The following is a 17,420-nucleotide window of genomic DNA, read 5'->3' as shown; positions in this document are numbered from 1 at the left end:
GATGTCCTCATGATCCCAACAGGGGACTCCCACCCAGGGTTCGGCCAAGCAGAGCCCTGCACAAGCCTCACCCCTGCCACCAGGAAAGCAGGACTGGCCCACACCCCTCAAGCCACCCTGTTCTCTCTGAAGAACCCCACCAGCTCCTTTGTCCCTCTGCCCGATGCTTCTGTAGCTCTCAGCACAGTGGCAATTACCCACCCACCTCCCCCCACCCCCAGGGAGCCTGGAGGCTGGTCCTGCTGGCTCCTGGGCTGTTGTGGGTGGCTGGGTCACAGCAACGATGGCTTCAAGTGTCCTACCTTGGATCCCCTGCGCATGCCCCAGATTGCACTGTTGACCCAGGGTCAGGGAGCATCTCCATGGGAGCAATGAACCCCTTAGGAGTCTGATGGAAATGAAAACATCACTTAGTTCAGCTGTTTATTGTCTTCGTGAGCTGGAGCAGGTGACCACTGAGAGCCCAATCCACCAGCTCAGCGGCTGGCAGATGCAGCCGGGGTGGGGACAGAAGACTGAAGACGCAGAGTCTCCATGGGTCCTGCCCGAACCTTCCTCCCACATGGCTGCTGCCACCGTCTCTGATCACACCAGGGCTGCGTCCCGCTTGAGGGGCCGAAAGGTGAAGACAATGGGCTTCTCGGGCGTCAGGATGAGGTTGAACGTGGTGTCCACGTTCTTGAGACTTTGGACTTCAACTTTGAAGTTCTCCAGCATCTGAGAAGGCAGGTGGCGGGGTTAGGGGAGGTCAGAGGAGAGTCTGTCTCCCTAGGCCAGGTTCATTCACCGGTAAGTGGTACCCGTTGGCTGTGATTTGAGGAGCCAAGGGGCTTACCACCAGCCTCGCCAACCCTGCACGTGCTGAGGATGCACCATGGGTGCTCTGGTCCCTCGATTTAGGCCTTGACCTTAACTAGTCTGCAAAGCCCTAGGCCTGACCCACCTCCCGGTGTGGAATGGATGGCCAAAGGGCACCAGTGGGTATGGGGGGTTGAGCCCAAAAGAGGGGCCAGCAAGGAATTGTGAGAGAGAGCCAGGGCAAGTCATCAGAGGCCGACGTGCCCGGCCAGCCCTGCACTCCCAGGGTCCCCGACAGACAGGAGGAGGAGGGCCGGTGCCTCTGTTAGGGCCAGGGTCAGCCCAGTAGGCCCAGATGTCTCCGAGCTTGACTCACATGGATAAGGAAAACGGTCATCTCAAGCTCAGCGATCCGCCGGCCCAGACACTGCCGCACACCCCAGCCAAAGCCCAGGTTCCGGAAGTGGGTGATGTTTTTGTCTTTGTTCAGCCATCGGGTTGGGTCAAAATTCCACGGGTTGAGGAAGAACTTGGGTTCTTGGCCCAGGGCATAGTTGGACACCTGCACCAACGTCTGGGGCAAGGTAATCAGAGGCCTGAGTAGGCCCCACGTGGCCGCAGCCCTGAGCACAACACCCAGCTCCCCGGGCCGAGCTTCCTCACCCCTGCCCCGCTCCCCAGTGTGGCTGCCCAGATATCCAGGACAGGACATTCCGTCCACTGTGTGACCCTGAACAAGGTTCCACCCCTCCCTGAGCCTCACCTACCAAATAGGGATGGCTGAGGACGCAGGCTGGGCTGACCCAAGGGATTGTGCTACCCTTTCCTCAGCCCCTGGGCCCCCTGGGACTCAGGCAGACCACGAGGTCTCCCTCCTAACCCTGGGCTCCAGGAGCATTCCAGAGTCATCACCCACCGTGCCCGCCACCTCTGCCCTTCATTCAAACTTGGACTACTGCTGCCGCAGGCCCCACCAGGGCCCCACGCCACCCTCTGTCTGTACTTGCAGCCTGTCCCCAGCCCACTCTGTCTAATCCACCCTTCCTGCAGCCTCCTCGCTGCACCTACCTTGGCGGGAATCAGATAGTCTTGAAGAACCAAGTCGTTCACAAGATATCTCTGCAGGGTCACGGAGATGGGGTGCAGTCTGCGGGAGGAGGGCACTCAGAAGCTGATGGCCCTGAAGCCTGGACGCAGCCCCCCACCCCCAAGTCCCACACCCAGCGTGGCATGTCAGCCCCAGCTGCAGCAGCCCAGGGAGTCTGCAGGCAGGACCTGGGCTCTGTCTCCCCCTCCCTCCTCCCAGCTGTCTCCTCCGGACTTCCCACTTCCTGCTTCCGATCTCCTCCCCCAGCCCATCCATATAACCCTCTGCCGTGCACCACCCTGGCCCTGCCCGGTGGTTGGGGCTGGGGGGACGAGGGTGGCTGTGGGCTTGCCTCAGCGTCTCCTTTATGCTGGCTTTGAGGAGCGGGACCAGCTGCACCATGGCGAGCATGTCTCCCCGGGCCTGGCGCCGCGCAGCCAGGATCTCTGCCCGCAGCATGTTCTGCACCTTGAGGTTGCGTGCCATCTCGTACAAGTGCCACTGCAGGGTCATGGACGTCTGGTGGGGAGTGTGAGGGTGCAGAAGACCTGTCACTCTGGGGCACCTTGAGGTCCATGACCCATGCTAAATGTTCACGTCCAAGAACCTCTCTCTTCCCAACCCTCACCCCAGACTCCAAGACCACCATCTGCAAAAGCGAAACACAATTCAAAAGGCAAGTGTTCGAGCAACATTTCTTGCCACCCAGGCAGGAAGGTTTGGGGCAGCATTTGTCCCTGTCTCCACCCCTTCAAGTCTCCAGAACCTGCCCGTCTCCCCAGCCAGGAGTGTCTGCTACACAGCCGATGCCTTCTTCCAAAGAAGTGCAGAGGCCTTTAGAGGCCGAATCCTACTTCCGTAATGGTTGTACTCCGGAATGACTGCCATTCCTTCTGAATGCCCCGTGAGACAACCACCCCTCATTCCAATAGAACTTCCCCAAACCTTAGCACTGGCCTGTAGCAGGATAGCTTAAAGTAAAGCTCAAGGATACTGATGTTTTCTACCAGCGTTGCAATCTGTGTGGCATACGCCGGGATTAACTCCTACTCTTACTGTGAGCCAGAGGTTGTGACCGTGAGCCCTCGCTGGAGGTAGGAGTGACCCCCATCAAACCCCACGGTCCCAGATTCCTCAGTGATGACAAACTAAGCCCATGTGGGGCCCCAGCCTGGAGCAGCCCTCCCCCCTGGGGCTAAGACATGTGTTGCCACATTCTCTTACCAAGGATCATATTTTCGTCCAAGAGGCTTAGACACACTCCTCCCTCCCTCCCAGTAGGAACAGCAGTGAAAAAGTGTCACCCAGCCCCTTTCCCGATGAAAGTCCTCGCCTGGCTCCCAGAGCGTCCAGAGGAAGCACGGAGGCTCAGGCCTGCCCCATGGGGCCCTCGACACCCACCTGCCACCCCTCTACCTCCCACTCACCTCTCTCCAACACGCCCTGCTGCCCTTGCTACACAGAGCCACACACTGCCCCCGAAGCCGGAGCCCAGAAGTCTGTCCCCGAAGCTCCTCTTCCTGTAACGCCCTTTCCCGCCCAGGAGGCAAGCCTGTGCTCCAAGACTCCAACCAAGCAGTACCTCTGGGCCTGCCACAGAGTAGGTGCTCGGGAGCTACTTGCTTAATAAGGTAGTTACCTAAGTTAACTCCGGGCTACTGAGGCCTGGAAGGGGGAGGAGGGAGACGACAGACAGCCCCTGGAGGGCAGAGCCCACGCAAGCTCCCCGGCCTCCCAATCCCGATCTGAGTGAGCTGTGTCCTCCCCTGGGAGCTGGGAGCCCAAGGCTGGGGAACGAGGTCCTCCTCGGCTGGATTTCCACAGAGCGAGCCTCCAGAGGAGTCTTCCCCCGGAAAGACTGGCGTGGGACCTGGGCCACGCCACTACGCCGGTCACTCTCTTCTCACAGGCAAAGAAAAATGGCTGATCAGCCTCAAATCAAGCCCTATGGGTGGCCTGAATTTGACCCCGCCCTCCTCAGAGGAGGTTAATGTCTGGGAGCTGGTGCCAGGAGAGGGAGAGAAATCACACAAGGGTAGGAGCCCCTTGAATGGGTTTTAGACTACAAGGCAGCCAGGTGGGGATGGAGCATGTGGGCACAGGAGAGCACAAGGTGTGCCCCTACGGCCACCTCACCGTGTCCACACCTCCAGCCAGCATCTCAGTAATGTTGGCTTTGATGTCCTCGAAGGGCAGCTTGCTGTTTTCCAGGAGTCTGTAGAGGATGCCAGGGTAATTGTCACCAAAGTCTCTTTTCTGTTTTAAGTCCCGGTAGAAGTTCTGGGTGTATTTTTCAGCTGCGGGGCAGGAGAAGAGAAAAAGAGAGTGCGGTTCCCTGCAGATGGGAGGGAAGGGGGGCGCCCTTTGGTGAGAGGTGGCACCGAGGGCTGCCGTTTCACCGAGCGCTTGCTCTGCTCTAAGCCTTTCGTATCTGGTTTTTCAATGAATTCTTGGGATATGTGACATCATCCCCATTTTACAGATAAGAAAACAGGCACAGAGGGGCAGTCACCTGCCCAAGGTCACGTGGGTGTAAGAGGCCTCCACTGTACCCCAAGCAGCCTCCTCCACCCGACCTCCCCCATCCTTCCACCCAAGTCCTAACCCCGCGATCGCCCAGCACAGCCCTGGCTCAGACACTGACCTCCCCACTCTGGGCATCAGAAGCTCCCTTAAAGAATGAATATCATGGACATCTTTGCTCCTCTTTCTCCAGAAAAACCTAATCATCCCCAAAAACCAGCCAGCCTTCAGCCTACCGTAGCCAGGAGTTCCAGGGCCTTCCTGACACCCATCCCTGCCCACCAGCCAGTCAGTGCCCACTGCTATAACTTGGGACAAAGAGGCCAGAGGAGGCCTAGGGCTTCCTTCCAGCCAGCTCTCCCCCAGCCTGAGTGGACAGGCCTCTCCCGGCACCCATGCCCGTCCGCCCAGCGCCCGGCCAGAGGAGCCCTCACCTTTACTGAAAATCACATCCCACGCAGCCACGTGATCCCTCCAGGTCTTGGCCTTGAGCAGGCGGAACAGGTCTGGGGGTAAGTTGAGCAGGGGGACGCTGGTGTGGAACATCTGGTATATGGCATCGATGAACTCCTGGGCCTCGGGGTCCACCATCTCCTTCAGGATTCCCAGACGCTCCCCGAACATGACGTGGGTGATGGCTGCACGGGGAGGCAGAGGCCGAGGAGCCCCTTCTGACCCGGCCACCTGACAGCCGCGGCTCCCAGGACTCCTCCACCTTCCCCCGCTTGACCCCGTAGCACACAGGACCCCTTGACCCCCCACCCTCAGCCTCCCTTAGGAAAGAAACCGAGGCCTGAGTGCCCAGGGCTGAGAATGCAGAGCTGAGGCCTCGGAGGGCCTTCAGGGGGGCCGCGTGGAGACCCTGGGAAGGGAAGCAGGGTCTCCGGCAGAGCCAGGAGAGGCCCAGGATGGGACAAAACCACTCCACCCACCCTTCCAGCAAGAGAGATTTCTCATCTGCAATGGACTAAATTGGCTAAATACCTCCTGAAACCGGTCAGATGGGAGACTGAAGGACATGAGTCCTTAGATACTTGGCCATCTAAGACCCAGTTTGGTTGGGCCTAAGAAGTCACAACAACCTTAAGTTTTTCCCACCTACCAGGTAAGGAATTTGAGTGCTGGTTTCATACCAAGCCCCAGGCAGCCCAGACCTCCTGCCGTGACCACAGGGTCTTCATCAAGCCGCCGCGCCTTTGCACATACCGTTCCCTCTGCCCATACCGCCCATACTGCCTGACTTCCTTACCCCATCTGGACATCTCCTACATGGTCTTCAATGCCCAACTCAGATTAACCACCCAACCCTCCTCTCCCCTACCGGACTTTGAAGGTCTATGTCCCAGGAGAGGAAGTCTTGCAGAATGAAGGGCTAAGCCAACCTCTGGCTTTTGGAGGAGAGTGGCAATGGCGACTTGTGCTCAGGGGACCCTCATCCCCGCTGCACGGACACCAGCTGAGAAAGAACGTGCAGCTCCCTCTAGGTAGCTGACGGTGGGGACTGTGGTCAGCCGTCATCCCAGACGCCAATCTCGGTGCTTCTGCAGCATCTGTGCTGGGTCTCAAGGTAGAGAGTGGGTGCTGGGCCCTCCCACCCTGCCCCACTGCCAGCCAGGCACAAGCCCCTTACACTCGAAGGCAAAGCGGAACAGGTCCTCGCTGATGTCCCCCGAGAACGTCTCAGAGCCCTGCTGCCTGATGCGCTTGTGCAGGACACTGACAAAGTCCTGAGACACTACGTCCAGCAGGGGCACAAAGTTCTTCCTGGTCTCTGGAGCCATCACCTCCTGGTTCAGGGCCAGCCGGTCTGTCTTCCAGGCTTTCGAACTCCTGAGAAAACATGGGCCCCCAGGCCCTCGTGGTCACAGGCCCCAGGCCTGACTAACACAGAGGGGCTGACTCGGCATCCCACACTCCTGTCTGGCCCCTGCCCTCACCTCCCCCTGCTCTGCCTAGCCTGGGAGAAGAGAAAGGAAGAAAGAGGGTGAAGGAGCACAAAACCCCAACTCCCTCCACTCTCTCTGCAGCTGCAGCTGCGAGGCAGGAGCTCCTGTTCTTACAGCCCTCTGAGCAACTCTCAGCCTCCCCAGTCTGCGCCGTGGCTGCAAGCACGCCTTCCGTGCCACCTCCCCTCCCTCCTGGCTGGTGCTCAACTTAGCCGCTCAAGGGCCCACCTGGATCACCTCTTCTGACTCTTGCAGAGACAAAACTGATTGCCCTCTCCTCCCCTGCGTCCCCAAAGGGTCCCGTTATTCAGTCGGTGGGGAGACTTCAGGGGCCCAGAACTAGGTTAATCATAAACCTCAGTCCATGGAACACTCGAAAATCGATCCATGTAAAGCCCTCTTTATAATTTGGCCCGTTTTGCTGGTGGCTGTGGTTGTTTTTGTTTTTTGCTTTTTTTTTTCTTTTTTTTGAGACAGAGTCTCACTCTGTTGCCTGGGCTAGAGTGCCGTGGCGTCAGCCTAGCTCACAGCAACCTCAAATTCCTGGGCTGAAGCCATCCTCCTGCCTCAGCCTCCCAGGTAGCTGGGACTACAGGCACGTGCCACCATGCCCGGCTAATTTTTTCTATTTTTAGTTGTTTGGCTAATTTCTTTCTATTTTTAGTAGAGACGGGGGTCTCGCTCTTGCTCAAGCTGGTCTCGAACTCCTAACCTCAAGAAATCCTCCCGCCTCAGCCTCCCAGAGTGCTAGGATTACAGGCGTGAGCTACCGAGCCTGGCCGGCCATAGTTGTTTATACGAATGTTATTATAAACTTATCAGGCACCGTGAAAACTAAGCACTTACATTTGCGCACTTGGTCCTTCTACATCCTTCGTCCCCTTGCTCTCTTTTGTATACAGTTTTATCTGATCTATACTTATTTCTAAGAGGTACTTTCTAAGAAAGTACACTTATTTTCAACTTCTTAAAAAACTGCTGTCATGCGTGGGGGGACGTGCTTTATTCACTCAATTTTGTCTAAGTGTCACCCGTGTTGTGGGTGTGGACCGCCATGCACTCATTCACGCTCCTGCCGGGCACTTTGTGGGCTCCTGATTTTTGCCATTGTGGACGGCACTACTGCAAACATCCCAGGGCACGTCCCCCGAGGGGGGAATAGTCTCTGAAATATATCCCTGAAATCAGAACTGCTGTGTCACAGGTATGTGAATACTCAATTTCAGGAGATAATGTCCAACCATTTTCCAATGCAGTGGCACCAGTTCACACTCCCACCAGCAGTGGATGTGAGTTCCAGGTGCTCCGTAGCCTCGCTAAGGCTTGGCATGGTCACATTTCCAATTTCTCGTGAGCACTTTGATAGCAAATGGTATCGACTACACTTAAAACACTGATTTTTCTCTGCTGTTTCCCACTGCCCCCTTAGGCTGTGCGGGACTCATGGGGGGAGCTGCCCCATTTGTCATTGTATCCCCACACCTGGTGCAAGGCCTAGCACGCAGTGGGTGCTCGGTAGGGTGAGACTCAGCAGACAAACCAATACATGGGAACTCTGCAAGGTCTTTAGTTATGCATTAAGCTCTTCAGCCTGACCACCTCCCCAAAGGTGGGCAGGGCGGTTCCTCATCACCACCATCTGTTTTAGGGAGGCAAGAAGATGGCAGGGGGTTGCCTAGAGGCCCTGCTAGAAGTGCGGGGCCAGCCTGGCCCCAGCCCCTTGTTCCCAGCCTCTGCCCTCCCACAGCTCCCATCACCTCTCTCCAGTCCCGGGGAGATGGCCCAGGACTCACTTCAACAGGACTCCCAGGGGTCTCTGGTATTGCTGGTGATAGGCCGTCCAGGGTGGGATGAGGTAGCGTTCTGGGTTAGGACCCTCAGCGTTAAAGAGAACAGCCACATCTTCAGGGTCGATGATGAAAACCGATTCCAGGTTGCCGAGCTTCTCCCTGGAGGGGCGGGGGAGGGGCTGAAGGAAGCATCCGGGAAGAGCTTGGAGGCAGGTTGGCACGACTGCCTCGTGGTCCCATGACTTCTTGGGGGTGTGACCTAAGGTGAGGCCCTTAACCCTCCTCTGAGTCTCCATTTCCTCTTCTATAAAATGGAGACAAATCTAACACCTGTCACACAAGGTCGCTCAAGAACCAGAAGATATAAAGTAGGCAGGTGTGACTTTTGTTAAGCATTTCACAAGTGGCAGTCCACACCTGCGGCACCCCCCGGCCTCTCACTCGCCCACAGAGCTCAGAACCATGGCACGCTGCCATGTCACCGCTGCAGTGACTCGCTGGAGCTTGCTACAGAGGCCATATCCCAGACCAAAGTCCTTCCAGGCTCTAGGAATGACATTTTTCAGAGTGGCCACTCTGCCCCTAGGAGTCAGATGCCACCAACAATGTACTTCATCTGTATTAAAACGACGACTAAACATCAGGCCCCAAGTACAGATACAGGCAGGGAGAGGGGACACGGTGCACTCTGAAGACAGTCTCTATTAAAATATACGAAGAGGAGATGAGGACACAGACACGCGCGGAGGAAAGACCACGTGAAGACACGGGGAAGATGTCGTCTGCAAGCCAGGGAGAGAGGCCTCGGAAGAAACCAACTCTGTGGACACCTTGATCTCAAACATCTAGTTTCAGAACTGTAAGATAATAAATGGCTGTTGCTTAAGCCAAAAAAAAAAAAAAAAAATACAACTACAAAACAACACAGGATTCCGCTTCTTGCTTGCTTCTGCCTTTTTCCTAAGAACATTAATTCAAGATATATTTTAAGGCAGAATGTCACTAAGACATGCAGATACAAGCAAGTTCTCTCTGCCACGGTGCCGCTTTACCTGCTGAGAAACCTGGATGCCCTCCCCAGGGCTCAGGCCCTCGCTTGTTCTGTGGCTGCTCAGAAAATACCCCTAGTGTTTTTCCAGCTACCACCAACCAGCCCCCTGACGCACCCCAGCTCAGCCACCTCCTTGAACTGCTGTCATTGCCGATTCCGCTTCTGGGACTCCAGCCCAAGGCTACGGGCTGCCACCGCAACGATGCCTGATGGATGGGGGTGTTGATCCCATCCCAGCATCGTGATATATCTGAAAGAACTGGCTAAAAAAACAACCACACTGTGGACTACGACGCTGCCTTTTATATTAGAGAAGACAGGAAAGAAGTCCTTGGTATATGGTCGAGGAACAACACCAAACGGCGTACATAACGTGTTCACATTCTTAATGGTACTTAAATATTAGCAAAGTTGAGATTATAACTGACTTCAATTTCTCATTTGTGCTTCTCTGTATTTTCTAAGTTGCTTTATAAGAAAGCAGGAGCAGCCTTTGTCTTAGGGGAAAACCGCACAAAAGTCGTATTTTAGATTCCTCACATTGATTCAGAAGTTCATCATTCCTAGGCTACAAGTTACAGGGCAACACATGGAGCTGGAGGTCAGACAACTCCAGTTCCGGCCCTGGCTTTGCCCTGATGAGCTGTGTGGCATCGACAAGACCCTTATTCTCACTGGGCCTCAGTTTCCCCATCTGTAAAATGAGGATAACACCAACTTCAAGGACATGTTGCAAGATTCAGATAAAAGTGACCCAGAAGACTGAAACGGGCTTAATAAAAGAAGGAGTGGACAGGGGGAAGGGGGAAGGGAAGGAAGCAGGGATAACAGGGACAGCTAGAGAGCTGCTGGAGTGAGCCTGTGACAGAGGCTCCAAGGAGAGAAGGGGGAGGAAGGAGGACACAGGAAGGAACCTTCTCCCAAGCCCAGCACTCAACCCAGGTGGGTGGGTCTCTGTCTTCAGCCATTGTAAGAAACCCAGCTTGGACTTCAAAAGGGGTTGTGGGACACAGGGGAGGGAGCAGCTAGACCCCAACACAAACAAGCCTGCCCTTCCACCCTGAGTCCAGCCGTCCAGCCAGCCAACACGTCCTATCTGTCCCCTTCCCCCTTCACAACCAGCCCATTAGAATTCTTTGCGTTGTAAAAACCCTTTCACTTAAAGTAAAATGCATTGCCCCTGGTCTCCCCTACCAGCCCCAAACCACCACCCACACCCCTCCCTCTGCACTGGGTGCTGAGAAAAGAACCCAGGTGTAGCCTGAAGGCTGCTCAAAAACAGCTAACCCAGGAACAAGCCATAGGCCCTGGGGACTCAGAGGCCAAAAGACCAAAGGTCCTTCCTCCCAGCAGGAGGTAAGGCAGATGCCTGGGAAAGGGAAGGGGTGAAATCAGTTGCTCCAGAGCCACCCAGGGCCGAAGGGTGAGGTCAGCACCCCAGCAGGCCCAGGATCTAGCTGGGTGACCTCTCTGAGCCTCGGTCTCCTCCTCTGACCATGGAGATAACAAACTTACCTTACAAGGTGTCCTGAGGATAATGGACACAGGGAGGCACTTAGGGCGTGTTCTCTTGCCACCCCCTCCCACCCTAAAGTTTCAAGGGAGTTGGGACTTAGGGAAGGTTGAGGCCTCAGGCCTGGGAACTGGGAAGACCTTCCTTCCTCCTACCCCCATTCCCAGGCCTGGAAGAAATAAAAGCGGAAGGTGGGAAGGAGTCCGGGTCCGGAGCGCAGACTGTCCGGAGACGGGCACAGCAGGCCTGCCTGGGCCCCCTACCTCCCAAGCCCGCCAGCCCTCCCTCTGCCAGTTTTACCTGAAAATGGGGCCATACTTCTGGAAATTCTGGAGGTGGTGTTGGTGGATTTTGTGTGTGCCCGTCTCCTTCCAGAAACGGTACAGGTTTAGCCAGCCATTGTCACCAGGGGAGGGGATCTCATTGTAAGGGCGAGGACTTCGGGTGGAGATGCCACCACCCTCCCGAGTGGGCACCCTGGGATGCCCCAGGCCCTCACGGGGGGCATTCAGGAAGGGCTGGTAGCCTTTGACCAGGACTGAGCGCAGGGGAAGCCCCTTGGCCAGCATGCTGTCCTTGCAACTGCCACCGTAGCTGCTCCGCAGCAGCAGGGCCTGCCGCGTGCCTCTGGCCCTGGGCCACCAGGGTCAGTAAGCTTATAACCACCAGCTCAAGGCTAAGAGAGAGGCTGGGGCAGAGTCCAGCCTCCCTCCTCCTTCTGCGGCCTCGGCCCACACACACCCCCTCCCAGATGCAGGGCATGAGCCTCGGTCTGGAATTTCTGCAGCCAGAGAGGCTCCCCAAAGCACAGGGAGGCCCCTCTGTCTCTGTCCTCAGTGCCAGCCCTAGCAGAGCCCTGAGATACATGTCTGTGCCTTTGTCTGTGCAGAGGCCCCAGGCTGGCCCCCACGGTGGGTCCAGCTGCTGGCCGACGTCAGTCCAAAGATGTGCGCAGCCTGCGATTGCAGGGAGTGAGGGGCCCAGAAGGAGGGCAGAGCCACCTGCCCGCTTTGGGGCAGCACACGTCTCATTAACAGTTTCGGCCCCACTATTTATATGCAGTGGCGCTTTGCTGAAAGACGGGGGCACGTATGAGAAATGCTTTGTTAGGTATTAATAATTCTGTCATTGTGCAAATATCAGAGTGTGCACGAACCTAGATGGGGAGGCCGTGTGGGACAGCCTGCTGCTGCCGGGCTGCAAACCCGGACTGTGTGTTACTGTGCTGTGTTGCTGTAGGCAGCTGGAACACAGGGTAAGTATTTGCGTGTCTGAATGTAGCCGAATATAGAAAAGGCACAGCAAAAATAGGGTGTTATAATCTTGGGGAACCACTGCTGTATAGGCAGCCCATTGTTGACCAAAACGTCATGATGTGTCATTAACCTGTATAAATATGTGTGTGATTATAAACTGGTTTTGTATAGTTCCTTTGACTTTTAAAGTTCTACTTTTTTCTGCTTTCAAAAAAAAAAATTATATATTCTGAAAATATTGTAAGTGGCAAGCATTGCTATTCTTATTTTTTAAATTACAGTTGTATTTGTTCACTGTAGAGCGCTGAGGAAAAAGACAAACAAGAAAAATCACCACTCTGGAAGACTGAGGCAGGAGGATCGCTTGAGCTCAGGAGTTCCAGACCAGCCTGAGCAAGAGAGAGACCCCATCTCTACTAAAAATAGAAAAATTAGCCGGCCGTGGTGGTGTGCACCTATAGTCCCAGCTACTCGGGAGGCTGAGGCAGGAGGATCACTTGAGCCCAGGAGTTTGAGGTTGCTGTGAGCTAGGCTGATGCCACGGCACTCTACTCAGGGCAACAGAGTGAGACTCTGTCTCAAAAAAAAGAATATTAAAATCCTCTGAGTCCTTAATGCGAAAGAGGACAGAGACAAGAGACTACATACTGTTGGATTCCATTCTAACTGAGTTCAAGAATTGGCAAAATTAATTTATGGTATTAGAAGTGGTTCTCTTGTGAGGTAATGACCGGGAGGGGGCAGCTCAGAACTTTCTGGAGTGCTGGAAATGTTCCCTTTCTTGAGCTGAGTGGCTACATATGTAAAAATTCACTGAGCTATATACACTTGTGACTTTTTGCATTATATTGACAAGTTACCTTAATAAACAAGTAAACAAAACATCTGCATCTTTTTCTAGCAGACTCTTTTTCCTAAAAAAAAAAAAAAAATGGCCTTTACAAAGAGGACACAGACTCTCTTAGTAGGAGGTAAGTTCAAAATAAGCTTTGATGTAGGTTTCCCCACCTTGGATACTGTGAGAAGCAGAGGGAGACCTCTGGCTCAAGGGAGAGCAAACTGTCACTTTAGGCAGAGCATGGGCTACCCTGACACAACAAAGAGAACAGGGAGGCGGGTACTGCAAGCCAGTGGCTCTACAGGACACTGCCACCTGGCAGGGAAGGGGCAGCAATTCATTCACTCATTGGGTCTCAACAAGGGTGGCAGCATTGCCATACCTGAACAGTCATCCCACTGACCCAGGTGACAGCCATCGACTCTCTGTTTCTAGGGCCAATGAATGTGGTCCTGGCTTTTATCAAAGCAGCTGGGCATCCAGGGCAGGGCTGTCCAGGCACAAATTCCCACGGATTTTTGGAGATTCTCCATCTAATGACTCCACACCTTGTCTCAAGGCAAAAGCCAGAAACTCTTTCCCAGCATCCCTTGCAACTGAGATGCAGGCAGATGATTGGACTCCACCAATCAGATGCGCCTTGTGAAATCTTGGCTGGCAAGGCAGGCACAGTGTGGAACCCACTCTGACACATGGAGCGGCAGAGACCTTCACCCTGGTCCCTGCGGGGGTCAGTGGGTGGCCACCAAGGCAGCTCTGGGATGTGATTTGAGTCATATTCCTGACACCCTGGCATCCAAGCCTGACTGTCCACCCTCCTAGAGATGTTGTGAATTACAGTCTCCTGTGATAAGTTCTCCCCCGCCCCACATATTAGCTACAGTGAATCCTGTTCTTGACAACTAAAAACTGTGAATGATACAGTAGTAAACAACTAAATACATTGCTAAGAGTCTCTCATACTCTTACATTTCAAACTTATTTGAGTTGAATCATTTTGTACCATTCTACTTTTAATTTAAGCCCTATAGGCTTCAACTCATTAATAGGAGTTGACGGAAAGAGGTTTGTTATGGGGACTGTTACTGTAGTTTTACCACCCTTAGATAACTGGTGTTTTTGGTTGGTTTGTTTGTTTGTTTTTTGAGACAGGGTCTCTCCCTGTCACCGGGCTAGAGTGCAGTGTCATCGTCATAGCTCACTACAACCTCAAACTCCTGGACTCAAGTGATCCTCCTGCCTCAGCCTCCCAAGTAGCTGGGACTACTGGTGCATGCCACCACATCTGGCTGATTTTTCTATTTTTCGTAAAGACCAGGTCTCACTATGTTGCTCAGGCTGGTCTTGAGCTCCTGGCCTCAAGTGATCCTCCTACCTCGGCCTCCCAAAGTGCTAGGATTACAGGTGTGAGCCATTGAGCCCAGCAACCACCCTTACATAACTGTTAAAAAACATTTTGGTGTGGCCCTTCCAGTATTTTTTCTAATTAATTTTTCTTTGTTTTTTTTTCCTTCTTTTTCTGAGTGATTAAAATTCTATTTATTTATTTTTACTTCAATCTATAGTTTTATCAAAATAATCCAAGTAAGTGGTTGAAAAATTCCAGTAGTTCTTGTATCAGTCAGGGTTCAGCCAGAGAGGCAGACCAATGGGAGAGAAGTATGAAGAGATTTTTTGGCTTAGGCAATCACGGGCTGGCTGGGCAAGTCCGCAATCTGTAGGGCAGCCGGTCAGGAAGGGCAGGCTGGAACCCTGAGTCACGGCTGAAGCCACTGTCCACAGGTGGAATTTCTTCTTCAGAGAAGCCACACATCCACTCTGAAGACCTTTCAACTGATTGAAACAGGCCCACTCAGGTTGCCTAGAATAATCTCACTTATAGTAAACTGATTTTGGACTTTAATCCAAAACACCTGCACAGCCATGCCTGGATTAGTGTTTGATTGATTGTTTCTTCTTAGAAGCATCTTGCAACCGTTCACGTTCCCCACTCCACGCTGCCTCGCTCTGAGCCTGGGCTCGGCTTTCATCCAGGGACTTCCTTTCGCTTGGACATTTCCACTTCTTGCTCCTGTTTTCCGCATCCCACGTGTCTCTCCTGTTTTGCTGGAACATATCTTTCAGTCTCTTCCTTTGAAAGAGTACATGAAAGGCATGTTTTTGAGGCTTTGCTCATCTGACAGTGTCTTTATTCTGCCCTCACACTTGATTGAGAGTTTTGCTGGATATAGAATTCCAAGTTGGAAATAATTGTCAACATTTTAAAATAATTTTTGAAAGCATAGCTCCATTGTCTTCCACTTTCTAGACATGCCGTTAAGTCCAAAGCTACTCTCATTCCTGAATCCTTGCATTTGTCCTTTTTGTTCCCCTCTGGTAGCTCTTGGGACCTTTTGGCTGCTCTGAAATTTCACGATGCACATCAGCTCCTAGGCTGGGTACTTGGCGAGCCCTTTCAGGCTGTCAAAGCCCTGGAAAATTCTTGTATAATTTATTTTATAATTTTTCCCCTCCATTTTGTCTCTTCTCTATTTCTGCAACTCCTGTTATTTATATATGAACCTCCTGGATTTACCTTTTTTTTTTCTTTTTTCTTTTTCCTTTATTCTCCCATATTCCATTTCTCTGTTCCACCAAATGAAAGATTCTCTACTTCAGCTTCCAACCCTTCCGTTGCAATTTTTATTTCCATTATCTGTTCTTTAGTTCCCTAGGGCCCTTCCTCATATCTGGATGTGGACACAATGTGGACATAGTAGCTTCTCTTAACGCTCTGAAGATGTTGATCGTGGTTTGGGTTCTCTGTTCAGTTTTGTTTTGCTGTCTGCACAGCCTCTATTTCCTCTGAATTTCTTTTCCTGTTTGTTTTGATCCCTGCCTTTCATGTTAGAAGTTTCATCAAATTTCTGGCCGTCCATTTGAAGTCCTGCCCAGATTCCAAATTTGAGAGTCAGGACCCAAATGATTGGCCAGAGTTTGCAACATGCAGGCAGGGAGAGTTCAGCAGGGGCTTTGGGGCAGGGTCATCACAGAGGACTCTGACAGATGCCAATGTCATGACTATCTAACTTCTCACTTGGACTGGTCATTTTCTCTACAGAAGGATCCTCCACCTCCAGTATGAGACCTCTCACTTGCCTCCCCATGGCTGGTGTCCACAGGTCCAGAACCTTGTTGGCTCAATGAATCCAGAGGACAGACCTCGGCACATTGACCCAGAAGCCCTTGAGGTGTTCTGTGCACACAGACAATTCCGTGAGCTGTGTTTTTACCAAAATTCTCATAAGCATTTCCCCTTAGTAAAGAGGACATTAAATGCTCCTGAACCAGCTCTTGACTTTTCTGTTAGCTGAATGCCATTATCTGTACCTTATTCTTTTAAGTTCAAAACTCTGAGGTTCAGAGGTCAGAGGTTGGTAGGTGAGGCAACAACCCAGGGTGGAGGGACAGGTGCAGTTATTTATTCCAACACCTGCAGCACCGACATCTCCATTCCAGGCATGGGGCCAGGTGATGGCGGGGAGCAGGCTCCATGGGACACGTGGCCCCTGGCCTAAGAGAGGCACAGTCCAGGGGGCAGCGTGAAGGCCAGGAGCAGGAGTGGCATTGGAGCGTGGGACTGGGAGGAGATGAGGCTCCTGGGAAGGGCGAGAGGTGGGGGGAGGAGAGCTTAAAGAAGGAACGAGAGAGCCAGGAAAGCACTGGGAGAGAAGAGTCCCGGAGAAGGTTGTCCGACCGCCAAGGGCGAGGTCGTGGGATCCGAGTTGGTGTTCGCAGTTTTCATTTTCATTCCTGCACATTTTTGTGCCGTCGAGTTGCTGCACATCGGGTGCCTCGGGGAGGGCAGACTTGCGAAGGTTAAGAATGGCGGGCCACAACCTGCTGGCTTCGCGCCAATCTCCTACTCTCCAGGCGACAGTTGGCAGATCAGTCCCAGAGAGCAACTGAGAAGGGAATGGGGAAAGACGAGACAGAGAGGGATTTGGCCACAGCCAGAACCCAACCACCCAGCTGTGGCCAAGGCGCTGCCCCTGACCCGCTGGCACCCTTGAGACGTGGGAGCGACTTCCCTGAGTGCAGCTTCCACGTCTGTCAAATGGATGATCTGGAAGGGTCCCTGTATGTCGGGGAGTGCTGTCCAGGAGGCCCAGCATGGGCCTTGTGCTCCATGCGTCACGGAGGCGGCCTCCCCTGAGGAGTGTGGCCAGGAGGGGAAGGAACCTGGCCAGTAGCCAAGTGGGGCAGACAGGTTGAGTCAGGTGGCTTTGCTTCCCCACATTCGGGCACGACAAGGAAACCCTACGCAGGTAGACAGCAGCAGGCGGAAAAGGAGAGGTGAGGGGGGAGGCAGGGCCAGGAGGAAGTGGGGCAGGGCGATGGGAGTTGAGGGGCAAGGCCAGTAGGGACAGGAAGGACACCAGCTCCAGCGACAGTTCTTGCCAGGTGACACCAAGCTGGGCAATGAAGAGCAGGGCTCAGGATGAGGGATGGGGCAAACAGAGACCACAAAAAGAGAAACGACTCCCTGGGACCGTACCTCCACCTGGGGCCCTGCCCTTATCTCACTGGGCCTCTACAAGAACGAAGAACGGGGCCCCCAGTGAGCAGGACAGGGCCG

The 17,420-nt window shown here is 53.6% G+C and overlaps 1 protein-coding gene across 1 annotated transcript; it reads right to left on the bottom strand.

Annotated features, from left to right (window-relative positions):
* Nucleotides 1–585: 585 nt before the first annotated feature.
* Nucleotides 586–11,277, bottom strand: CYP11A1 (cytochrome P450 family 11 subfamily A member 1). Its single transcript, XM_069491881.1, has 9 exons — nucleotides 11,009–11,277; nucleotides 8,148–8,303; nucleotides 6,039–6,238; nucleotides 4,843–5,046; nucleotides 4,022–4,182; nucleotides 2,238–2,404; nucleotides 1,867–1,945; nucleotides 1,175–1,372; nucleotides 586–717 (listed from the first exon to the last, which is right to left on the bottom strand). The coding sequence occupies exons 1-9, from the start codon at nucleotides 11,275–11,277 to the stop codon at nucleotides 586–588; spliced, it is 1,566 nt and encodes a 521-aa protein (XP_069347982.1).
* Nucleotides 11,278–17,420: the final 6,143 nt, after the last annotated feature.

The sequence above is a fragment of the Eulemur rufifrons genome, chromosome 2 (genome assembly GCF_041146395.1).
Source record: "Eulemur rufifrons isolate Redbay chromosome 2, OSU_ERuf_1, whole genome shotgun sequence".
NCBI lineage: Eukaryota > Metazoa > Chordata > Mammalia > Primates > Lemuridae > Eulemur > Eulemur rufifrons.
The sequence above is the reverse complement of the archived record's forward strand: the minus strand, read 5'-3'. Positions and strand labels throughout refer to the sequence as shown.

Coding starts and splice junctions, on each gene's coding strand:
- CYP11A1 (XM_069491881.1), bottom strand. CDS start 11,277: ATGCTGGCCAAGGGGCTTCCCCTGCGCTCAGTCCTGGTCAAAGGCTAC. Junction 6,239..8,147: donor CCCCTGGGAGTCCTGTTGAA/GTGAGTCCTGGG, acceptor ATGTTTTCTCAG/GAGTTCGAAAGCCTGGAAGA. Junction 2,405..4,021: donor TGGCTGGAGGTGTGGACACG/GTGAGGTGGCCG, acceptor ACTCCCCACCAG/ACGTCCATGACCCTGCAGTG.